The 25,743-nt window shown below is 46.0% G+C and overlaps 1 protein-coding gene across 1 annotated transcript; it reads left to right on the top strand.

The window, feature by feature from the left end:
- The first annotated feature begins 235 nt into the window (after positions 1-235).
- OC90 (otoconin 90) lies at positions 236-25,407 on the top strand. Its single transcript, XM_054246433.2, has 14 exons — positions 236-263; positions 522-587; positions 1,992-2,048; positions 5,389-5,563; positions 8,910-9,022; positions 10,923-11,051; positions 11,231-11,272; positions 12,419-12,469; positions 13,481-13,528; positions 15,068-15,121; positions 16,789-16,914; positions 17,884-18,055; positions 21,232-21,338; positions 24,871-25,407. Exons 1-14 carry the CDS (start codon positions 236-238, stop codon positions 25,164-25,166), a joined length of 1,464 nt encoding a protein of 487 aa, XP_054102408.1. The 3' UTR covers positions 25,167-25,407.
- The last annotated feature ends 336 nt before the right edge of the window (positions 25,408-25,743 follow it).

Raw genomic sequence — 25,743 nt, forward strand, 5'->3', positions numbered from 1 at the left:
TCTTTCTAAGTCCCAGTCCAGACTGGCTGAATCAATCTTGAGAACATAGGGATCAGAATGTTTACGGAGTCTGCATCCCAGGTGATTTTGATGCTGATAGTCTGGGGAAAACCCTTATCCTCTATTATTGTATAAACTCCTTGGGGGTTGGGGTATTTTTCATGTATTTACCTCTTTCCGCAAGTGCTTTGTGTTGAGAAAGTCCAAAACAAACCTGCAATCTAAATTAAACAGGATGCTTCATACGCAAAGACAGCTTCAAGGTAAGTCCCCAAACCTCTCCAGCCCCGACCAGAATGCCACTGTTAAGGCTGACTAATATTAGGCACCAGGGCTACCCCAGCCATCCTCTATTTCCTTCAGGAACTGCCTCTAAATCTGGTGCATAGCAGGTTCTGGGACATACGCATGGAATTGAATTTAGGTAAATTCCTGTAGTTTTCCTATCTGTCACCTTCCGGACTTAGTCCAGCAAGTGAGTGGTATCAATGTTTGTGCTTACCTTACTTTCTTATCTATAGAGGGCCAGCCTCTGGACACCCCACACCTTCCACAGGAGCTGCTTCCAGGACTCCCAAACAATATCAGTAAGGACTCTTGGAACTTTTCTTAGGGGCTGAGTAGAAAATTGTCTAGGTTATTGGCAGAGAAAACAACCCCTCTGAATACACCCTAGAGGTACTCACTGCTGTGGCATTTGTAAGTAAAGTGACTGAAGTGGGACTCAAAAGCACCTCCCCAACAATCTCCCCTGGTGTCTGACAAACCCTTTGTCTCTCAACTGAAACAAAATCTAAAAATTTCTAACAAAGGTCAGCTGAAAAGGGAAACCAGGAGAAGGCAGGAAGTGGGCTGACTTGAAGGTTATGTATTAATTGTATCTTAGCTTCAGACTGAGCTCTGAGCTTCCAAGAAGGCAAGACCACGAGGGATAAATGATGTATTGCTTGCCCTGGTTATAAAAAAGGAGGATCCATATTTGTTTCCCAGGGAAGTGAAGGTTTTCTCGGTGATAGTTTATAAACAGTTCTTAGCTGGGTGCCTATATGGGCATGGCTGAAGACCATGAAGCATAATGAATTTACCAGTGATGACAGCCCTGAATCAAGGGTTCATTTCCAACCTTTCAGAGGGGTGAGTTGGGTCAACCAAATTATTCATGCGTAAGCCCATAACATGTAAAGTAATCAGTCCAAATGCAAATGACAAGTGGCCTCTCTTCAAATGGCATAACTTCTAGAGGAAGTGCAATGCCCACCACGAGGCCTTCTTTAATCAGACATTAAGATTCACAGGCCACATGTGTATTTAGAAGGATCATGGCTAAGGAGCACAGCATGCCAGCAGGCCACAGCAGCCATTCCTCGTCCGCAAGAGTGGCCCTCACAGCAATCTACTAGCTAGTAGATTGCAATCTCTAGTAGAAAGCTAGCTTAGCCCAAGGTCAAATTTGTCTTTAGAGAATGAGGCAAGGTTTGACGTATTTTTTACCAAGAGCAGTCCAGGAGATCCCAGATAACAGCTCAGGTACAAGGAAATGGGACTGACATGGAGCAATTTATGACCAGCCCCAGCTTAGAAGCTTGGTTCTCCATAGGAATTGGTTTCTCTAGTAATGACTTCAGGGGTATAATTTCTAGGACAACCAGCAGGATGACCATGTATAAGAGTCATCACACTAAACGAGGCCCAAGATGATGATTCCCTACCAGGTATCTATAGTTCACTCACAATTCCTGCCAGTCCAGATATGCCTTACCACCCACGGGTCATTTGTATCATTGTGCAATGCTGCCCAGTAATGCAATTCACATTTTATCTCTATCAAGTTTCCATGGTAACCTGTGTTCGTAGAAAGCTAGCTTAGCCCAAGGTCAAATTTGTCTTTAGAAAATGAAGAAAGGTTTTATGTACTCGTTATCTAGAAGGTAGACAGGGAGGGGGAAAAAGAAGGAAAACCAAGACTCATTTGTTTTCTTTCTTACCCTTAGATATCACGTTCTTCAGTGGGATGTTTAAAAATGTGGAAAGTGTGGCTGAAATTTTTGGTAAGTTAAGGGTAAAATTGCTTTTATCTGCCTAAGGTCAGGGCATGTGTGGGAAATCTGAGGAAACTGCCAGGGCCTTGGTCTCAACCCTCGGAGCTCCCATGGCCTCCATAGCTAGCTCTCAACGAGGTGACGCAAGTTCCGATGAGAGTAGTGGCGTCATTTACTGCAGGGTGAGCCACCGAGCTCCCATGTGCCTTCCTATTCCTTACTTCATTAGTTCTGACTCAAAACTCGCCAGGAGGGGAATGGTATCCCCATTTGACAGAAAAGGAAGCTGAGCCTAAGGGAACTGAGTGACTTGCCGAAGATCACACAGCTAGAAGGGAGGAGTTCTCCTTTGAGTCTAGAGCTTAGTCCTGTACACCAATGTAGTTTTATTTTTCTTCCCCGACTAGTAAATATAAAGTTTAAGAATGTCGGCCAGGTGCTGTGGCTCACACCTGCCTGTAAGCCCAGCACTTTAGGAGGCCAAGGTGGGTGGTTCACAGGTTCAGGAGTTCAAGACCAGCCTGGACAACATGGTGAAACCCTGTCTCTACTTAAAACACAAAAACTAGCTGGACGTGGTGGTGCACACCTGTAGTCCCAGCTACTGGGGAGGCTGAGGCAGGAGAATCACTTAAACCTGGGAGGCGGAGGTTGTAGTGAGCTGAGATCACACCGCTGCACTCCCTGGCAACAGAGTAAGACTTCCTTACAAAAAAAGAAAAAGAATGTCAAAGTGTGTCAAGTATCCCATTTATCAACTGAAAATCTGTTATGCAACTATCAGGACACTATTATGGCTCCTATCATCAACTACTAAAAGTACCAAACAAATGGGCCTATAATATGATTGACCTGAACAAAGACACTCAGAATTGCTTTCGGGTTGGCCCATGCTAAGCATAAGTCTGCGCTTAAACTGTTTGTATAACTAAGCGCAGGTGCCCTGTAAGTTTCTGAATGAAAATGCATATTTGCATAAATACATGCATAAAGCTTAGAGTTGCTTTTTCAATCAGCAGAGAATTCTGTCTTTATTTTCCTGATTAGGCCTTGTGGGTACAAAACAAGAGAAAGCAGGTTTGAATGGGGTGGAGAGTATGAGGTGGAGAGCTGGGGTCCTCACAAAGTACTCCTGATCCCCTTCAGCCCTGTCTTGTGACCCCGTGCATGTTAAATCACTAGTGAGGGGTCACTCATGCAGCACTTGAGGATCTTTTAGTTAGAAAGATGTGGGATGGGGAGGGAGAATGCGAGATTTAGAGTCGGAAACACTTGATATGGTTTCTTGCCAATTTTCTTTGCTGTATACTTTAGGGCAAGTCATTATCCCTGGATGATGCTTTGGACACGTCTTCAGCTGTCAGCTTCTTTACTGTGAAATGTAAAGCAAGTTTATTTACTATGAATTGGTGGTGACAGGAAACATGTGCCTTACAGAGTTAGCAGGAGGCCTGTGGGACAACAGACAAAGCAAATGCTTCCAAGGCATTGCACACTTCGTCAGGCTGAACTACTGTGCTAGTGAAAGCACCTAGTGCAGATTCTGGCACCTAATGGGTGCTCAAAAGTTGTGAATGTCTGTACCACATTTCTTCCCATACTGACTTCTAGTTCTATAGTGTCAGCACCATATCATTTGGATCCATTCAGCAAAGTAATAGGGACTCAAACAATGCAAACATTTGTACCACGTTTTCTTAATCCAATCCACTGTTGATGAGAAGCTAGGTTGATTCTGTGTCTTTGCAGTCACGAGTGGTGCTGCTATGAACATACGGATGCGTGTGTCTTTTTGACAGAATGAATTATTTTCCTTTGGGTACATACCCAGTGGCGGAATTCCTGGGTCAAATAGCGGTTCTATTTTAGGTTATTTGAGAAATCTCCGAATTGCTTTCCACAGTAGCTGAACTATTTTGCATTCCCACCAACCAGTGTATAAGCAATCCCTTTTCTCTGCAGCCTCGCCCAGCATCTGTTGTTTTTTGATTTTTTAACAATCACCATTTTGACTGGTGTGAGGTGCTGTCTCATTGTGGTTTGGATTTGTATTTTGCATGGAAGGAATTGAAGGCCATTATCCTAAGTGACCTAATGCAAGATCAGAAATACAAATACCACATATTCTCACTTATAAGTCGGAGCTCAGCATTAAGTACACAACGAACGTAAAGACGGAAACAATAGATGCTGGGGGCTGCTAGACAGGGAGGGAGGGAGGCGGTGAGAGGCTGAAACACCCGCTGCTGGGTACTGTGCTTGCTGTCTCGGTGAGGGGATTGGGGCTACGCCAAGCTGCGGTATCAAACAATTTACCCATGTAACAAACCTGCATGTGTGCCCTTTAATCTATAATAAAAGTTGAATTTTTTAGAAAGAAATAGCAACAACAAGAATAAATACATTTAATTATCTCAAGTGGTGTGAAGGCACCAGGATGCATGCAGTAGCTCAACGCAGGTATCAGAGACCCAGCAGGCTCCTTCGATCTTGCTGCTCTGCCATTCTGAGCATCTTGGTATTTCAACTTTAGACTTGGGGCCTCCTCATTATATTGTGGTTGTTGCAGCTCCAGCTGACACATCCTCATCCACATTCAAGGAAGAAAAAAAGGTATAGATTAAAGGGATCTTCCTACATGCCTTCATTCTTTTTTTTTTTTTTTGAGACAGAGTTTCACTCTTGTTACCCAGGCTGGAGTGCAATGGCGTGATCTCGGCTCACTGCAACCTCCGCCTCCTGGGTTCAGGCAATTCTCCTGCCTCAGCCGCCGGAGTAGCTGGAATTACAGGCGCGCGCCACCATGCCCAGCTAATTTTTGTATTTTAAGTAGAGATGGGGTTTCACCATGTTGACCAGGATGGTCTTGATCTCTTGACTTCGTGATCTACCCGCCTCGACCTCCCAAAGTGCTGGAATTATAGGCATGAGCCACCGGCTGCATTCTTTATTAGAAAAGAAATTGTTTCCAGAAGACACTTACAGATTTTCCCTTAAGGTATTTTGGCCAAATCCAGGTTGCATGCATAGCCATAGACCCATCAGTTGGAAACATGGGATTACTATGACCAGCTGAGAATGATTGTGAAATGCCGTCAGGAATTTAGGGAGAAGGCTCATCTTCCTCAAGAACATTGTAGTTTTGTTAGTAAGGAAGAAGGGATAAATGACTGTCAAATAGGAAACTAACAGGGATAAAGGCTTAGTCTAAAAGCGTCTTAGTACACGGTAGGTGCTTACTAGGTTGATAAAGCACCACCAGCCTGAGGTATAGGAAGTCCAGGGGACAGGGACTCCCTTGTAGACCTGGTTCCCAGTGCTCATCAGGCCCTGTCCCCCACCCGCACAGATTGCCTGGGCTCCCACTTCACCTGGCTGCAGGCTGTCTTCACCAATTTCCCTGTGCTGCTCCAGTTCGTGAATGGTATGAAGTGTGTGGCTGGTCTCTGCCCCCGAGACTTTGACGACTATGGTTGCGCCTGCAGGTTTGAGATGGAAGGGTTGCCTGTGGACGAATCTGACAGGTAAGTGAGTTCCACAAGTCAGCAAGACCGAAAGATGAACTCTTGGGGGGCCTGCTTGATACCTTGGCAAGAGCACAAATACAGAAAAGCCCCTGGACTTGGGACTCAGAAAAGGGTTTAATTCCACTGCCAACTAGTTGGGTAACTGTTCGCTTCATCTTTACGTGGCAACATCATCCGGGATCAGATCTCACTCTAGAAAGTTATTAAGATTCTATGGCATGTCTGATAAGCAAAACTTCGTTTTAGTGTTTCTCAAGTTTGGGTTCACCAGTCCACCAGGATGTTTGTTAAAATGCAGATTCCTGGGACCCCTGACCTGTTGACTCAAAATACCTTTAGGTGGAACCTGGAAGTCTGAGTTTTAAACAAGTTATCCAGATGACTTGCTGCATAATAAAATTTGAGAATTACTTTTTATTCAGAGCAGGCCTAGCCAGCAGGGGTAAAACTACTATGAAGGTTTCTATTCAATTTCAACAAACATGAGTCAAATATCAATAACATATGAACACTGTGCTTCAGACAAACAGAACACCATCCTTGCCTAAACAGGTAAATGCAGCTGGGTGTGGTGGCTCAGGCCTATAATCCCAGGACTGTGGGAGGCCAAGGGGAGTGGATCATGAGGTCAGGAGTTTGAGACCAGCCTGGCCAACATAGTGAAACCCTGTCTCTACTAAAAATACAAAAAATGTATCTGGGTGTGGTGGCATGTGCCTGTGATCCCAGCTACTTGGGAGACTGAAGCAGGAGAATCACTTGAACCTGGGAGGCGGAGGTTGCAGTGAGCAGAGATCACCTCACTGCACCCCAGCCCAGGCAACAGTGAGAGACTCCATCTCAAAAAAAAAGAGGTAAATGCATGGTGGAGACTATAGGGAATTATAAGTGACCAGTAAAGATATACTCCCTTCCTATGTACAAGGAAAATGCAAATTAAAATAAGACATCAACCTTTAACGATCAGAATGACAATTCAAAACCTGGAAGCATTAAGCATCAGCAAGGACATGGCAAGCGGAACCTGGTAACAGGAGGACCAACTGTGTGACTCAGCAATTAGGGATATTTGGCACTATCTGTACCCAAGACCCATGACCCATGACCCGGTGGTCCCAATCCTATGTTCCTTGTTTACTTCGTGTTCGCAGGCAGGGTGTTCAACTTCCGTGTGGTCAGTTTCTTCATCTATAAAATGGTAGCAATGATACCTATGTCATCGCATTATTATCTAGGGCTAAATGAGCACATTCAAATTAAAGTACTTGGGACCCTGTCTTTCCTATTTCTTATTCAGGAGTACTCGTGATTGGTAGCAGAAGTAACAGTAGCAGTATCAGGGCTGTAACAGTGGTAGTAGTAGTAATAGGAACAACAGTCACACTAGAGTAGCAGCGTAGCTAGAGTATTAATAATAACAGTAGTAGTTGCAGTAATAATAGCAACAGCAGCAGTAGTATTTACCGGCATTATTCTAGTAGTGCTATTTTACTATTAAGTTTGTGCAAACGTTAATTGTGGTTTACGCAATTACGCAATTACTTTCAAAGTTATGCAATTACACAATTACTTTCAGTGGCAAAACCACAATTACATTTGCACCAACCTAAGAGTAAACTAGCAGTAATAATAACAGTAGCTGTAGCCATAGTAACAGTAGCAGCTGCAGGAGTAGTACGGAAGTGGGAATGTGAAACCAGGTCTCACCTCTACTCCATGAACCATGCCCCACCCCACAGGTATCACCTGTGCCCAAATCCAGCTCAGTGGAATACATGCTTTCATCTGCACAGACTCACAGAAGGTGGGGAAGAGATCCTCTTTGCAATATATCAGGTATCTCATATCTGCCCTGACATTTCTCTCTAGGACAGCCTCCGCATTTCCTGACCCCACAGCAACAGTACAATCTCTATGCTCCCTAAACATCTGTGCATCTCTTTCTTGCACTTACCACACAGGGGAAGCTGCTTGCCCAGGGTGTGTCTCACCAATCTACTCAGCGTCCTCTGTGGAGGGTCCGTACTGTGTTACCTCTTTGTACTCCCAGCACTGTTAAATCAGGCCCTTGATTTGGGACTCTGACACTAATTTGCTGTGTGACCTTGCAGAAGTCACTAACCCTCTCTGGGCCCCAAAGTTCTCATCTACACAGTTGTGGGAAAGGTTGCTCATTCACACCACAGTGCTGCCCTTTGTATTTTTAAAATAATATTGTCTGAGATAATCCAGGCTGTTCTATGCAAAATTCTTGCCTGACTTCTAAGAGACTGGGTCCAGCTCATGACTTAATATTTGATCAGTTTCCTCACCTTAAGAACATGTGGGTTGATCTTTCTTCTCTCTCTCTTGGCCGTAAATGGCCGTTTCAAACACCTCTTCTGGACACAAGAAGATATAGATTACTTTTAAATGCAGAAGCCACCTGTTCCATTAAGCTCCCTTGTGCATTGCAGGCAGACAGGGGTTCACATGCAGAATGGCACAAAGGCGTCTCTTGCTGATAATCCGCTTCTCCTTTCTGTTTGCAGTGTAGTTGCGTGGGTCTATAACCTTGATCCTGATGGCTTAAGGGTCACTTTCTTTACTTAAAGTTGTTGGCCTCTAAAATGGCATTGACCTCTCCTTCACTGGTCAGTTCAAGCAAGTGATAGAGGTGCACCTCCCACCGCCAGCAAACAGGGATGGGGCAGTGAAGTCAGCTATTCCACAAGGCCAGGCAGGAGGAAAATTCGTGTAGACTGGCAGCTGATATTTAGGACACTGGCTGCACAAATGGACATGGTCAGTAATGGGGAGCAGTGACCCAAGGAGATGCCAAGGATTTAGTGTCTAAATGAGGACCAGGACATGCCTCATTTTACCTTCTGCTGGGCCACCTTCATACTAAGTCCTTAGGCTGAGATCCAGGGCCAGTTTGCAACCAGCAAACGGCCATAGGCTAGGCAGGGGCAATCTGAAGCTTGTAAGATAGCAGATAAAAAAGAGTGTGTGTGTGTGTGTGTGTGTGTGTGTGTGTGTGTGCGTGCGCGTGCGCACATGCCCATACTTGCATGTGCTGAGTGCATTGAGCCCAACTGCAGATCCAAGAGAATACCAGCTGTTAAAAGATGCAAGCATTTTGAACTGGGAGGAGATAAGAAAAGAAAGGGCCAAGTGATCCTGTTCTAAGTGTCATCGATTCTTTTATGAAGACAATAAAATCTTGAGTTTATGTTCAAATAAATAAATAAATAAAAACAGACCACTGTCAGGAACCATCCAGAGACACAGAAAGATCCTGAGCTGCCTGCCCTCCCTCTAACCCACACTCTTGCCCTGCCTCCTGTCCACCTTCCTGCAGCTGCTGCTTCCAGCACCGCAGGTGCTATGAGGAGGCCGCTGAGATGGACTGTCTCCAAGACCCTGCCAAGCTTAGCACAGATGTCGATTGTGTCGGGAAGAAGATCATGTGTGGTAAGCTTCTCCAGGTGTCCCAGGGGCCTGGACCCAGAAATGACAGTACAGGGATCCCAAGCCTGGATCAGGCTGAGGGCATTGAGGTCCTTCCACATCATCATCGCCATTGGCAGCACTTAGAGACCCACGGGGGCTGGATTGATGGCATTTGTATCTTGCATGGAGTGGATGTATAAAAGTGTTTTTGAGTTGAAATTATAGCTGACCAGCAAATTATTTGATTTATGATTTTATACTTGTACAACCCTGAGACCTGGGGAAGGGCAAACTGTTTGCTACCTATACAATGTGCAACATTGAGGCAATTACTTAACTCCTCTGACCCTCAAAAGGGGGAGGAGCAACCTACTTCAGAGATTTGTTATGAAAACTGAATTACACAATGCTTGTGACATGGTTAGCACAGGGACTGGCGTATGTTAAGAACTTAGAGATGGAGGTGAGGGTGGAAGTAGTGACATGTGAATAAGGCTGGCAGTGGTGGTTGTAAGAATCAGAAATACATAGGTTAAAATTTCAGCTCCCACCTTGTTTGCTGTGTGACTCCAAAAATTTTATTTCATGTCTCTAGGCAACCCTGGCAGAGGTGGAATAGGCAAAGGCAGAACACAGCATGTAAGGGGGTCCTATGTTAGAGCCATACTTTATGTGTGCTTATGTGTGTCTATTACATGCCATAGGCTTATACACAGCAACTCTGATCTTCCTTATAACCCTATTAGATGGGGGCCATTGTTTACAGCTTAAATAACTTGCCCAAAATTACACAGCCGCAAAGGGGCAAAGCCGGGGTTTGAACCCAGATCCGACTAACACTCAAGTCTGTATAACATGGACTGGCTGGAGTCCATGAAGGAGGCATTGATGGGAAGAGGTGGCTGTGACCCAGCAGGTGGGAGGCACAGTGAACCTGGAAAACGTGATTCATTCATCCACCCAACATATATGTATTGTGCACCTACACCAGTGCAAGATGGTCATCTGTGCTGGGGATAGCCTGACCTTCGGGAATGTCCTCACCATTGTCAGACACTGAAGATGCCCAAAACAAATTGTATAGTATGTTAGAGAGGGCAAGAGCTCTGGAGGAAAATGAGTCAGGGAAAAGGCCTGTGGAGGGACGTGGGGGGATTCTCTTTAAATGGGAAGGTCAAGGAAAGCCTCCCTGAGATAATGAGAGTTGAGGAAGACTTAAAGAATGGACAGGAAGTGGTCCTTGCAGGTATCTGGGAGAGGAGCAAAGCAGACAGAAGGAGCAGTTCATGGATGGGCCCTAAGGCTTGAGATGCCAGGTATGACTGAGAAATAAGGGAGCAGTGAGACACAAATGGGGTGATGAGGAGGGAGTGGAAGAGGATGTGATCTGAGAAGGAACAGGGGCCATGGGTGGAGAGACCAATCATGTGACTTTTCCTAGATGACAGTGAGACATGTAGGTTAAGGTGGGAAGATGCTGGAAGGTTCTGTACAGAATAAAGGCATGGTTGGACCTGAGTTTCTATAGAATTGCTCTGACTCCTGGAGGAGCATAGATTGGGCAGCAGGGCAGAAGCAGGTGGGGTAGTGGGGAGGCCATTACCATAACCACCCATGGGTCCACAGGGACTCAGCCCAGTGTGGTAGACTGGAGGTGTGGAGACGCGGTCAGACTCCATGTTGAAGGTGGAGCCAATAGAACTGCTCGCTTCACTGGGTGCAAGTGTGGGAGGAGAAGAGTGGGTACAGGCCTGGTTTGGGTCCACACAACTAAAGAGGTAGAGCTGACATGAATGAGATGGACATTGCAAGGGGAGTGGGTTTTCAGCAGGGGAGATGGAGAACTCAGTCTTGGAGCCTGCATTGCCTCTTGAGATTCGAGGTGAGATCTTTCCAACCGGCTGTGCCTTGCTCTGTGCAGAGTCCAAGGACCACTGTGAGCACCTGCTGTGTACCTGTGACAAGGCTGCCATAGAGTGCTTGGCTCAGTCCAGCCTCAACTCTTCCCTGAACCTTCTGGACACCTCCTTCTGCCTGGCTCAGACTCCAGGTAGGAGGAACCTAGCTGCATCAGCCATAGCGTTGAAGGTCTGGATCGGAGCTGGTTTGGGACCAATGATTGCTGCATGTCTCTAGATGCCAAGTCCAGCATCTTCAAATCTTCCCTCACACCCACTGCTCTCAACGGACTTGCCAATATGTGTTTGTTTGTTTGTTTGTTTTTTTCAGAGACAACCATCAAGGAAGAGCTGCCAACACTTCTGCCCAAAGGTAAGGCCTCCCAGAGATGCTGCCTCCTGAACCACAAGGGCCCAGATGCTGATGGGAGCCAGTGGATACACCTCCTCCACCGGCCTGCCTTGCTGGAGCTGGAGTGACAGTGACACTAGATGTGGCCCTGCCTTCCCTGGCTGGGAGATGTGTTACTTCTGATAAACTCAATTCAAATGCCCAACAGCAAATGGCCCTAGTGCAAACTCAGCCCTAAGCTATGTGGACAGGTGTGAATTTAATTCACTGTGGAAGTAGACCCCAAGTTCATTCTCCCCCCTGTCTCACTCTATAATCAGAGCCCTGGTAGGTAGTGTGACTGGGACAAGACGTAGTGCTCAGGTGGAGTGAGGTCCCTCCTAGCTAAGTAAGCTCCTGGCCACCGCAGTCTCCCAGGGGCACACCCACTGCCTCCTCCTCTCCCTTCCTCCCCTTTCTCCATGCACTCTCCAGAGCCTGCAGCTTGGGTCCAACAGAGGCCCTTTGAAGAGGACGCTGCTTTTCACATGTCTCTTTTCAGAGCAGCGTAGGCTCTTACTAACTGTACGCTGATCTAAGCAAGTGATGATTCCTAATCCAAAACATGGATCTTGCCAAGAACGGGATTCAGGTTTACGCCTGCCACTCCTTGTTCACCAGTTTCCACGACCTCTCAGTCCCAACACCTTTTCGTACCTGGGGACGAGAAGTCCAAGATACACCTCGTGTACATGTGTGTGAGTGTGAGTGCATGTGCATGAGTGTGTATGGGTGTGTGCACATGTGCATGTCAGATCTCTGTATCTTCTGAGTCCAGCACTCTTTTTATTCTCAGGCACTCTGCCTCCCTTTGGAACAGAAGTCTCCTCAAGTTGGGATACCTTTGGGGTTTTGAGCTCTTTCATTGCCTTCAGCCAGGATCTGCACCTGAGCCCAGCAGTGGCTGTGGCCCCTCCTGACCTGGGATCTTGCAGGGAAACCTATGTTCTGGAAGGAGTAACAGAGGCAAGGGACCCCTAAGACAGGATGAACAGTGCTTAGCAGCTGCTTTCTCAGCACCTTTCCCCTTGGGCCAGCAATCCCCAGTCTGTTCTCCTTTGAGACCCTGTGCTTGGTTTTGACACTGTGTTGCATTAGTCATTGCTATTCAGAGCTCTCTTTTTCCAGTGGTTCCTGTGGAGACCACAGACAGCAGCCTGACAGCACTTTCAGGAGAAGGTGAGCTAAAGGAGGCTGGTGTGGAACCCAAAACACACAGTGAGAGTAGGGAGGTGCTACACACTTTTAAACAACCAGATCTCGCAAGAACTCCCGGTCATGAGAATAGCACCAAGGGAATGGTGTTAAACGATTCATGAGAAATTCGCCTCCAGGATCCAATCACTTCCCATCAGGCCCTACCTCCAACATTGGAGCTGACATTTCAACATGAGATTTGGGTGGGGACACAGATCCAAACTACCTCAGTTAACATTTTAGGCTTTGTGAGCCATAGGGTCTCTATCACAGTTGCTCAACTCTGCTACTGTAGCACAAAAGCAGGCACGGACAACCCCTAAATTAACACAAGTGGCTGTGTTCCAATAAAACTTTATTTACAAAACAGGCTGAGAGCTGGTCCATCATTCACTAATCCCTGAAAGGAGATAATCACATCTATCTTTTAGGGCAGCATAAGGATTAAATGAGAGCGAGCATGGGGAGATTCTAGACCAGTGTCTTCTCCCAGGTGTGGCTATAAAAACAGCACACACTATCAAATCAGGCTGGATACCAGACAGCTTGCTTACAATACATAATCTCATTTAGTGCTCATACAATGCTATGGAATAATTGCTACAGCCTCCATTTTAAGACAGGCTATTGAGATTCAGCGATGAATTGTCTAAGACACAGAGCTGAGTGGCAAAGCTGTGATGAGAGCCTTTTTCCTTCCAGAATAAATGCTTTCTTAAGCTGCCTTCCCATGGGTGAACCTAGGGGAAATAATGGCCCTTCATGCCCGAAGGTTGCATTTGCCAGTCTTTGTGCCTAAACACAGGCCTGGCTCTAGTCTAGTCCCTTTTCTACTGAATTGAGACCTTGCTGAACACCACTGTGCAGCCATATTCCCTGATCAGATCACCCCAAGCCTCCTCTCTTCCGTCCTTAGCTCCCAAATCTGTTTCCTCTGTTTGGCTTTTCGCCCAGCTGGACCGAGCACTGAAGTTGGGTGATTTCTCTTCACAGTGGCTGCAGAGACTGAAGCTGAGAGACTGACCACTCTTTCAAAGACAAGTAAGCAGAAGGAATTTGGAAAAGGACAGCGGAGTCCAGTAGAGAAATACTTCAAATATCTAAATATTTGTGCTCAGTCTTATGATCACTTCTCAGAGGAACCTGAAAGAAATATTGTCATCCCCATTTTACAGAATATGTAGGAAGCTGAGGCTCAGGGAGAGCAAAATTTGCAAGCAAGTAACTTGGTGGACTGTTCTCCGGTCCCAGACTTCAGGCTGTAAAACTGTTTCCTTTCCTTTATACAATAGTGGCTCATAGAGAACACTCCCTTACTTAGAAATACCTGGGGCAAAATTTCATCAGCAGAGTTAAGCTAACCATTTACTCTGTTTGTGTAAATGACCATGGATCCTTTATTAACAAGCATAAATAGATGGTAATTATTTACCAATTACTTAGAACGAATAAGTGAGTAAGTGGATTCTTTGGTTAACAGGCAGTGACCTTGTTGAAGGACTCTGATGTGCCAGCGTATCATTCCCAGGCCCCTCACAAATGTCCTCTGAGTTAGTCTTCCCGGGTCCTTGGAGGCCTAGGCCCATTTGACAGATAAACAAGAAGCTCTGAGAGGTAGAATCATTTGCTCAGGGTAGTTCAGCTTGGTAGTCCTTTTGTTTTGAGTCTCTAGGTTTTGCTTTTGAATAGAACAATCTGCCCCAGTTTAGAATGGTCCAGAATCTCCCTCTTTAATGGCGCATTTGTGTCCACATCAGTCAGCTTCAAAGCCGGGTTTTCACAGAACACTAGCATAGTCTTGATCTTTGAGCACATTAAACTTAAGGCATCTTCTGTCCTTCCACATAACTTTTTGTCAGCATCTCTAGCATTTTCTTGTGACACAGCCAGAAGTGAAAGAGTAGTCTTGCCTAGCAGTTAAGCATACAAACTTCAACCAGGCTGCATGGGTTTGCAGCCACCTCTTAGCTCTGGGACCTAAGAAAAGGAACCTAACTTTTCTGTGTGTCTCCTTTCTCATCTCTGAATAAGGGTGAGCATAGAGCCGACTGAAGGGGTTGTAGTAAGTTAATACAAGAAGCCCTTGCTGCCTTACCCAGCATGGAGTAGGAGCTTAATAACTTTCAAATAATGGTAACAACAAATTCGGTTTACAGAGAAACTGAGGATCAGTGGTTTTCCTAAAGTCGCACAGCAAACAACCTCAACCACGCAATTCTGCTGTCTCTGTATGGCAATGCTCCTCTGTTCCAAAATGCACTTTACTTATAGTTTGTTTTTCCCTTGAATTCTAAAGAAGCTGTCGTTCCCAAAGTATTTTAAGCAACTCACTTGCTTCCAGCCTGACAAGCTGCGGCTGTATTTGTCAGCAAACCTGTATCCGGGGGGTTCCTTTTGGCTCAGCAGCAGCCCTGGTCTCACCAGATCTTCTAGAAAATCTCATGGTGGGAGGTGGGCCAGGGGCAGAGTGAAGAGCACGTGGCCGCCTGCCTGTGTGCAATGGGTGGGAAGCACCTCTGGAAACCCAGGTGGGACAGCCTGGTGCGGATGCTCACCTTGTCTCTCTTCTTTGGGGAACAGAGGCAGGCCGCGATCAGGAAGGTGTGGAAGCTGCTAGGGCTACGCCCCCTCCGGGTAAGCACACTGGGCTCTGCCTGCCTATGTTCATGTCATTGTCCTTGATGCATTTATGACATCAACTGGATTACAGATGAAATGCAATGTGAGTTGTCAGCATGGGAGTGAGAGGGGCAAGAATCAGAGGCATTTATTCCCCAGTGGGGCAGTTGGCCCAGGCAGGGTAATTAACACCAAATGCTCTAATTAAAGTGAGGGGATCTTAAATTAGATTGGCACCAATAACCAAGAAAGTTCTTCCTCAGGAGGGCCACTGGCTATTCAGACTCAACAGAAAGCAGACACTGGGCTCTGGGAGGTCCTTTGGCTTGTAGAACATTCCACATGGAGAGTCTTAACCCTGGATTAGATGTATGGCTATTTTCTCATTCACTGAGCATGGAAGGTCCTTTGGCTTGTAGAACATTCCGCGTAGAGAGTCTTAACCCTGGATTAGACGTATGGCTATTTTCTCATTCACTGAGCAGTTCTCATAGCTACTACTGACTATTTCCTAATTGCTAGACATTAACTAGAAGGATTATCCAAATACCAAAAGAGGTGATATTAGTATAATTTTACAAATGGAGAAATTAAGATTTAGAGAGGTAAGATGATTTGCCCAGGGTTATACATCCGTATGTAGCTAAGCTAAGACGCAAACCCACCTCTCTTTAACACTAACTCATGAAGTCTTTCCACTCTACTACACTGACTAGGTGAGTTTCCAGCAGTCAGGAACGTGATAGAAACTAGGTAACTTGCTTCTATTTGTGGGATTGGAGAATTGGGCAGGATGCTAAACCTAGGAGACTGAGATTGCGACAGGGCTTTAGTCTCACAGGAGCTGGAGTAAGAGAAGGTAGATAACCAGATGCATGAAGCAAACCAACATAGTGGATTTGGTGAAATGCTGCAATCCAGTGAGCACAAAGATGCCAGACCTTGCCCAGTACTCTGGGAACTGAGTCTAGGTCAGTAGATTGGTGGGGTTGAGCCTCCTGCTGTTCCTTGTACTGGGAAGGCTGGAGATTTGGCCTATGGGTGGGAGACTTTGCTGCCTCCAGCTAAAAGGGCAGGTGAGACTGACACATCAGAGCAAAGGGAGATCCAGAGAGAGTACGAGGCGGAAGGTGAGAGACGTGATGGTGAGGAAGGTAGGGCCATGTCACAGGTAAGGCTTGCAGGCCACAGGAAGACCTTGTACTGAATTCTGCAAATAATGAGAAACTGCTGCTGCAGTTGAATGAAGAACTAGGAGGTTCCAGGGGATGTTTTGCTTGCCTGCCTTGCTGTGTACTATAAGTTGCCTTAACTTCTCCACCAGTTGCTTTACCTCTTCACTTGCTGCGAGCCTCATAAAGGCCCTTCACTGAGCAGGCGTGTGATAGCAAATGTGACACAAACACGAGCCTGGGAGCCTCGGCAGCCCTCATCCCTGGAATATCATCCGGGTGATCCAGCACAGGCTCCCAACAGTGTTAAGGTTTACTGTAGGAAATTTGCAAATTCTCATGTAGAATTCATAGATGCCAAAGAATCTGCCTGGATATCTGCATACCCAGTTTGAGGGACATTCTCCTAACGCTTTGGTGTTCTGTTTGCATTTGGCTTTGGTGTGTCCATCTGCAAATCTCTGCTTGAGCCACTTTTTCAATCTGAACCATGAAGTTTTTCATTTTTAGGATCTGCAGAGATAGTTGCAACAAGCATTACAGCTAAAGTTGTAACCCTTGTCCCTGCTGGCATTCAGTCTCTGGGGCTGGCAGCGTCATCTGTTAAAAACGGTCCTGAGGAGACAACTGAAAAAGGTGAGCAGAAGCAGTGTCCATCGTCTCCACTGCTGGGATCTTTCGGTTAGGCTGTGAACAATCACCATGGGCCACCTTTTCACACTGTGACCTTCTCATGGGGGTGTAACTAGAAGACATCATTATCCACTGATTGGAAGAGCACATTGAGGCTCAGAGGAGATGTAAGGTGCCTGTAGTCACTCAGCCACTGGGAGGCTGAGCCTGGAGGAGGAGCCACAGTCTTCTGAGCCCCTGACCTCATGCTGCCACCACTCTTACTGGCCCAGAGGGAAGGAGCTTGGCATCATCCCCACTGTGCTTTATTGGAAAGAATGAAGCACTTGGGTTTTGATCATCTTCCCCTTTGTCTCTCCTCCCGCTGATGCCTTAAAAAGCCCTGCACCTGTAAGGAGCCAGAGCTTGTTGGGCACACAGAGGAGAGGCTTTGTTAGTATATGGGTATGCCTTTCATGGTGTCCAATGCAGAATGGAGAAAGCTGCCTGTGAGATTTGTGGACAGAGGAGGGAGGGTAGAAGCAGGAGAAATAGAGACAGAGAAAGAGAGGGGTGTGGGCAGCTGGAGACGCAGAGGAGAGAAACGCATGCCTGGCCAGGTGTGCTAACCTGATGCCACCAGAAAGCCTAAGAGTTCAGCAGGGACACTCCCAGGATGCCAGGTCTACTCAGTAATAAGACGTGGTCCCAGAAAGCATCTTGGATCCTGACAGGTCTCCATCCCTTGGGGGGATTTAATAAGGAGCATTAGTAGCCTAGAGAGAAAAGACTTGCTCTCTGAAATATAATGCATCCAAGCAGGGATGAGCCATAACAGCTTTCCGAGAAGAATGGCTAGCCAAGGAGTAGGACATGGGGTTTTCTCGTGTGACCTAGAGTTGTCCACATACAATGTGGAAGCTCACATGGCCTTTCTCTTGCGATGGCTGCCCCAGTGGTCCTTGCTCTCCTGACAATTCCTATTCCTTTCAGCCTGCGACAGATTCACCTTCCTGCACTTGGGAAGTGGGGACAACATGCAGGTGATGCCACAGCTTGGAGAGATGCTTTTTTGTCTGACATCCCAGTGCCCAGAGGAATTTGAGTCTTATGGCTGTTACTGTGGACAAGAAGGAAGAGGCGAGCCAAGGGATGCCCTGGACAGGTATGGACAGCAGAGGTGATAGCTCTGGTGTAGTAGTGCTGATGCTGTCTGCACGAGGGAGTGGTGAGAACCCTCCTGCACACCAGACTGAGCCTTGGGCTTCACTCAAAGCTTGGTGCACACAGTAGCTCAATCAGGTGGCTCCTCAGCAACATAGGTCCATTTTCCTGGTGAGCAGCTGAGGCTCAGCAACTGACTTGTTTGAGGTTGTTCACCTAGGAAAAGGCAGAGCCAGACGGATCCACATCTTTTCATCTGGGGTCCTTGAGCCCTTTCAGTACTTTGACAAATACAGTCCAGCTACCTCAAAAAGGCCAATCTGCAAATGCCCTTCAAATGACCCCAAGTCCGCCTATTTTGCAATGACCAACAAGTAGAATTGAGGTCACCGCTTGGTTTTTCCTACAGAAAGCCACATTAAAATTTGCTTCTCATCACCCGTTAAGTGTAACTGCTAATTTTTCTATCTACCGCTCTTGAGAGAATTTTCATTGACCTCACACACTCATTAATTTATTCATTCATTTAAATATGCATTCAACCATACCTCTTGAGCTTTTGCTCTGTGCGAGGCACTATGCTAGGTGGCAGAGATACAAGAATGAGTCAACCTTTGCAAAGCAGAATAAAACTGCTTTTGCCTAATAGAAGCACGTATGGTGAAAGAGATGAACAATTAAACCAAAGTACTACCCGATGTTATAAATACAGTAGGGTAAGCAAAGGAAACCATGGAGGACTCAACCTGAGTATGAGGAATTTTCTGAAAGAGGAGTTGATCAAGTTTAAAGACTGCACATGGGGACAGACCCAGTGGACCGTCAAGGAACAGACCTGCATTCAAAAGGCAAGCGTCCTTCTCGGATGGTATGGTTGCCAAAGCAAAACCAGCAACTATCGATGATTTGTAAAACAGCAAAAGACAAAGCTTGTTGTAGTTGACACAAAGGATGCCGTGGCTCAAGCCTATAATCCCAGCACTTTGGGAGGCCAAGGCGGGTGGATCACGAGGTCAAGAGATCGGGACCATCCTGGTCACCATGGTGAAACCCCGTCTCTACTAAAAATACAAAAAATTAGCTGGGCATGGTGGCACATGCCTGTAATCCCAGCTACTCAGGAGGCTGAGGCAGGAGAATTGCCTGAACCCAGGAGGCGGAGGTTGCGGTGAGCCGAGATCGCGCCATTGCACTCCAGCCTGGGTAACAAGAGCGAAACTCCGTCTTAAAAAAAAAAAAAAAAAAAAAAAAAGGACACAGTAATAGGGAAGGAATATGGAGCATGTCAGCTGCAGGCTGGATGTTTGGGTGGCTGTATTTTATCTCTTCCCTGCCGCTAATTTTCAGCCGTCCTGGCTTAATTATCCATCTCTGAGATTTTCAGTGAAGGAAATCCAGGCTCTGCTAATCAGGAAACCTTCAAAACTTACCTCCCACCCGGGGACCCTAAAGAAGTTTTTACTCTAGCAAAGTTTATGTCACACTGTGGAGTCATAAGCATGTTTACATTCGGAGGTTCAACAATACGTCCGCTGCTCTCCACGACAGAGGACAATTTAAATAGTGTCCAGGTTTCTGAGTGTATAGCCCTCAATGAGACAGGCGACAGATAGAGACGTAGCTAGCAGTAATTTGTGCATTCTGTTGAACCCCTTTGGAAAAAAGTGGAGATGATTTTGAAGGCATTTCCTGATGACTGACCATATAAATATAAAATTTGACCAGTCGGTCAGGTAAGTTGTGATATGGCTACTTGACATCTGTAAAAAGAAACTGAAAAACTCAAAGTCACAGGAGAAAACTCTTGACTAAGGAAGAGGTAGTCAAACTGATATAATTTTCTATAAGAATGTCTTTTCAAGACCACCTATACTGTACATTATGGACAATTTCAATGATTTTTTGAATATTTTGATTTGCATATGATTTCTGATTCGCTCATTGACTTTAGATTTCAACTGTTGTGTCAGTTATCCACCCCTCCATCCCTGCCAAACACACACAAGATTATGTGGCTCTTTTGTGCTAACAGCTGAAGGAGGCAGACACCTCTAGCTGGTGGCTATGTGAGCACAAGGGGTGTTGTTTCTCTGATTGCTAGCAATGGAAAAGTTAATAAGCAGATAATTGGTTGAGAAGAGGTGCAGCAAAAAAGCCACAAGAGGCTATGCCTTTTCCCTGCTGGAGCTGTGGCCTCCCAGACAGAGTGAGAGTTATTAAAAGAAAGGGGAGAGTCAAAAGGGAGTATCTGGAAAGCATCTGTAGCTCCCTATTGGCTGAGGCCATCCCAAGCTTCTTAAGGATGTCCACCTGGCAAGCAGGGACACTGGATATTGTGAGTCCGTATCAGCCCAGATGGATGGAATGTATTTCCATTTTCGTATATTTGCAGGCTCCTGGTCTATGCTGGACAATTTTCTAGACGCAGATCTTTATTTATGCTCAGGATAGTTACTCTGCTCTTTTTTAAGGCGAGGGACAAATGACAGTGCACTGTGGATGTGAGATTAACTCTTCTATGTCAGAGATTGGAGGGAGTAAGTTTACTGCTAGTCCATATGGTACCTTTGTATATATTTTAAAAAGCATCCCTTTCTCAAAACTCTATTTCCATCTGCTAAAAATTATTTAAATAAATATGTAAATAACCTATGCTTGCCATGAACAGTTGCAATAAAAATACAAAAACAATGTGGGGTTTTTTGGGTTTTTTTTTTTTGAGCCTGAGTCTCACTCTATAGCCAGGCTGACCTCTGCCTCCCAAGTTCAAGTGATTCCCCTGCCTCAGCCTCCCTAGTAGCTGGGACTACAGGCACGCACCACCATGCCCAGCTAATTTTTTGTATTTTTAGTAGAGAAGGGGTTTCACCATATTAGCCAGGATGGTCTCGATCTCCTGACCTCGTGATCCACCTGCCTCAGCCTCCCAAAGTGCGGGGATTACAGGTGTGAGCCACCACGTCCAGCCTCAAAAACATTTAATAAGATGCATATAGTATGATTAATGTTGCCTCTGTGCAGTATACAATGTGTATATGCATCAGCCCCGTGTGCACTGGAAAGGAGACCCTGGCTTCCCTGGCTACTACAGGTCATGTGGGAGAAGCGCATCATGCTTGAGGGGATTCCTATGGAAGCTGGGAGCTCTGGGAAGTAAAGGGTTTTCCTTGGTCTTAGGTGCTGCTTGTCCCATCGCTGCTGCTTAGAGCAAGTGAGAAGGCTGGGCTGCCTGATGGAGAGGCTTCCTCGGTCACCGGTGGTGTGTGTGGATCACAAGCCCAAGTGTAAGTGCTGTTGGTTGCACAGTGAGTTGTTATTTCATTCAGGTTAGCATTGTGAGTGTAGCTCAGACTTGTGGATGCTTTCTCAGGCACTTCTTCATCTGTACTGTGACTTAATACTCTTTTATAATGTTGAGGCGTGTATTACCACACTTTTTCCACTGATAAGGAGATTCACCGTCAAGGGGCTAAGCTGCCTAAGTCACAGAGCTGGTAATAAGCAGACTAGGAGTAACACAAATAGCCCAAGCTTATGGATTTTTAGCTCGTGATAAGTGTTAACAGAGTTAATCCTCACAAAAGTCTCACAAAGTAGCACCATTATTCTTCCCATTTAGCAGATAAGGCAACTGAGGCCTCATATCACCCAGACAAAAATAAGTGGGAGAATTGGGACTTAAAATGTAAAACTGTATCACTTCAGACCTAAAGCTGATTGTTCACTATATCAGTGAGTTTCTATTTTTACTTTTTCTAAGAAGCAGAGTCCTTTTCCCAAGGGATATCTAAGGAATACTATTTTAAAAGAGGGACTGGCTCTGGCTGTAGAGTGAGGTATGCCTGCAGCTCCACGTCTCCCTATGGTGGAAGCCAGAGGCTCCTCTGTATCCCTTCAGGCCCTCAGGTGAGGACCACTCTGAAAACTGCAATCCCCATGACCAGCCCCCGTGACAGCAAATGGAGACTTGCTATAGAACTGACTTCATTGGCATTCTCCAGCTCCATTTCCTCATTCACTTCCATGGATGCATTTCCCTTATGCTTTGCAGTTTAAAAGGAAACACTTCCCCTAGAATTTCCCAGGGGCTCTGTAAGAGTTGGTTCTCATTTTCATATTTGTCAGGGGAGGCCCACTGGCTGGACCTTCCATCCCTCTTCTTCCTGTATACAACCTCAGCACAGTGCATAGACTGCCATATCATCTTGCCTTGTACAATCATGCATGTCTGCCACATCCCAGGAGCTTTGTGCTTACATATCACTCTCTCATTCATTCACTCATTCATTCATTCTATTATCCACTTAATGAACAAACCTTCACCAAGAACCAGGAAAACAATGAACTTTCATGATCCTTGCCTCAAACTGCTCACAGCTCGGAGGGAAGAGATGTAGGCAAGAGACTATTCTAATACCATGTAGTATGTGCTAACGGGTAGCACAGGGGCCCTGGGAATGCTGGTAAAGGCATTTGAGTCAAGAGTATGGCAGTGAGAGCAGGATAAATTGGGAAAATTAAAAAGAGGTGTGAGGTGAGATTTAACATGTTCCCAGATGGTCATGGGCATGAATATTCCAAGCAAAGAGAAAAGGGGAAAATGGTGGTGTTTGCGGAATGCTGGGGAATGTAGGGACAACTAAGCTGTGGTTCTGTATTGCTGGAACAGAAAGTGGAAACGGGAGGCCGTTTGTAGTGCAAGTTGAAGTTGGAGAGATGTACAGGTGCTAGATAATGAAGCCAAAAAACCTACATGCAAGACTGAAGCATCTCAATTTTTTCCTATAGGGGATGAGGAGCTAGGGGAGGGTCTAGAGCACATGAGTTGTCATATGGTGCAATCATGCCAGGAGGTCTCCCCTGCTGGGCTGAAGCCTTATTCTCCATTCCTCCAATGTCGCAGAATCCAGGAACACTGCATCTGAAGGTTGAACTATTTCAGAGCTTCAGTAAACCAGTTCTGACCCTCTGTAAGATTTAAGCATAGCCTTCTATACCAGATGCCAGGTATTAGTTGATGAGAAATGAAGGCATCTCAAATCCTGGCCTGTGCTGTCATAAGACAAATGCAGGAGGAAGGGCAATGTGGCTCTGGGAACAGGGCCTCTGCGTATCTCCATTCTGCTCCCACACTTGGTATATTTGCCTGCTCTTCTTGTCACTTCCTGTGCTGAAATGAAACCAGCATGTCTAGAGCTGACATGGAGACCGATTTAGGAGGCTTGGAAGGTCTGTATGGCATGTGATAGGAAAAAATCTGGTTGATGAACACTTCAAAGAAGGATTAGATGCAAAAAGATAGCCCTTAGCTTCATTGAAAACCACAGATAACAAGGATAATATTTGTAGAAAGCTTATCTATGTCTAGCACCTTCAAAGATATTATTTCCTTTGAGTCACACCACTCCCACTGCATGCGACTCACATGTTGAAAAAAATAGGGTTGGTTTCCCAGATCTAGCAAATAAAAATACGCGATGCCCAGTTAAATTTGAATTTCAGATAAGCAATGATTATTTTTTTTGTATAAGTATGTCCTAAAGGGCCACACTTTCAAATGTATCAACTGAAATTCAAATTTAACTCGTCATCTGTATTTTATCCGGCAATGTGAATGATGAATAGGGAAATTCTGGCCCAGAGAAGGAAGAAGTAACAGTCAAATCTAAAACATATTTCTGGAGCACTAACTTGGGAATTACTTGTCAAAATCTGAGTTAGGTGCTCAGGCTCTGCTCTGTCAGCAAGTTCTCTGTCCAGCAGTGTTACCGGCAGCTAGTCCAGGCAGGCTCTGTAGCCCTTGATCCTTCTGTGGAGAAAGAATTCTGCCAGGAGACAGAATACATCTAAGGCAGACACAAGACTTTACTGAAGCAAAATAAAGTACACTGGGAAGGGACCAAGCAGGCAACTCAAAAAATCTGAGTGTCCTGCCTGATGGGTGGCTCAGGGCTCTTAAAGATTTACTATTTCCTGTCTTTTTCCCCTGATTTCTCCCTCTCATCCCTCCCCCGGGCAGGCCGTTGGCTAATCACTGCCGGCACAATGACTTGCCAGTATCTAGGAGGGGCCACAGGCACCCTTTGCTGGTTGAAGTTATGTGCATACTATTTTAGGGCAATTTCCCCTTACTGGCCTAGCACCCACAGAAGAAGGCCATATATGGTCGAATGCTGCCATTTTTCCCATTACTGTGCATACCTGGACCTGTCCCCAGAGGAAGGTCAAATTCACCATTTTAAGTTGTTATTGGGACGTTGCCCGCAAGCTCAAGATGTCTCCTGTTTGTTAGGAAACTTTCTCCTCCCTCTTGCCAGCTGCCTTACAATTGCCCGACAGTCACCTGACAGTTGCCTGATACTCTCTGGGGCTCTAGCCTGCCCTGCTCATATCTACCTATCTACCTACTCTAACAGCAGGAGAAAAAAATGGAAACATAAACAGAAAATGACTGTACAATGAGATTAACACATAACCTACAGAGACAGAAAAAAAACCCACGAAGTGGGATTCCATGGGAAACCGCAGGAAAGACACTTCCCGTAGCCTGGTGGCTCAGGAGAACTTTCTGTAGGACAGAAAGCCAGGCTAGTCTTGACAGACAGGCAGGCACCAGTTGAGAGCATTCCTGGCAGAGGGATCATTCCTAGCAGGAAGAGAAAGTTGGAAAATTACCAGCCATGTGAGGCAGACACCCTGAGGGTGTGTGGAAGATGGGGAGGAAGGAGAAGGGCTGAGGGGTGGCCAGGTCCCTGGAGGCCTCCCAGTGCTATCCTCAGAGGTCTCATGTCTCCTTCTCTGCTCTTTCCTTCTAAGGTGGGGGCCAAAGCCTGTGTGAGAAGTTGCTCTGTGCCTGTGATCAGACGGCAGCTGAGTGTATGGCCTCTGCTTCCTTTAACCAAAGCCTCAAGTCCTCAAGCAGACTTGGGTGCCCCGGGCAGCCAGCATCCTGTGAAGACAGCCTGCATCCTGTGCCCGCAGCCCCCACCCTGGGCTCCAGCTCTGAGGAGGACAGCGAAGAGGCCTCTCCCCAAGAAGACCTCAGCAGAGCCAGGAGGTTTCTGCAGAAGTCACTGGGTCCCTTGGGCAGCAGGCCCCTCCATGGAAGATAGATACGCAGAGAAAATCGTGAACATCCTCAGTAGCGTGGCTCCTGCTCTCCTTCACCTCTTTAGCTCTCAGCCTCCTCTGTCCCTTGGAGTCTCCTTCCCTTCCTTTAACCCAAAGGCTGGAAGGGAACAGAGGCTGTAAGTCCTGTCCATGCATCATCAGCTGTGGTCACCTCACAGGCCAATGTGCATTTGGAGAAGGTAGACCATGGTACCTCTATGCTCACTGTGGAAACTCAATAAATACTCTGATCAACATGTTCTGATTGTTTTGCTTTTAAGCAATGTTTACATCTTTTTTATGAGTAGATTATAAAAGTGAGATAGAGACAATGGAGGAAAAAGATATCTCAACTCCCTAATCACTGAAAACTACTTCTCCTTTTCTTAAAAAAAAAAAAATAGAAGAAAGCATATTGTATCAATTTTATGAAAAGCATATTGTATCAATCTTATGAAAAGCATATTGTATCAATCTTATGAGATTACCCGTGGGCCACCAATAACCCACAAATGCTGAGGACTGAGATGGCATCTTTTCTGGTGTGTGCCCTAAAAAGTACCCTTGGCACCCTAAGAT

This window comes from Callithrix jacchus, chromosome 16 (assembly GCF_049354715.1).
Source record: "Callithrix jacchus isolate 240 chromosome 16, calJac240_pri, whole genome shotgun sequence".
Lineage (NCBI taxonomy): Eukaryota > Metazoa > Chordata > Mammalia > Primates > Cebidae > Callithrix > Callithrix jacchus.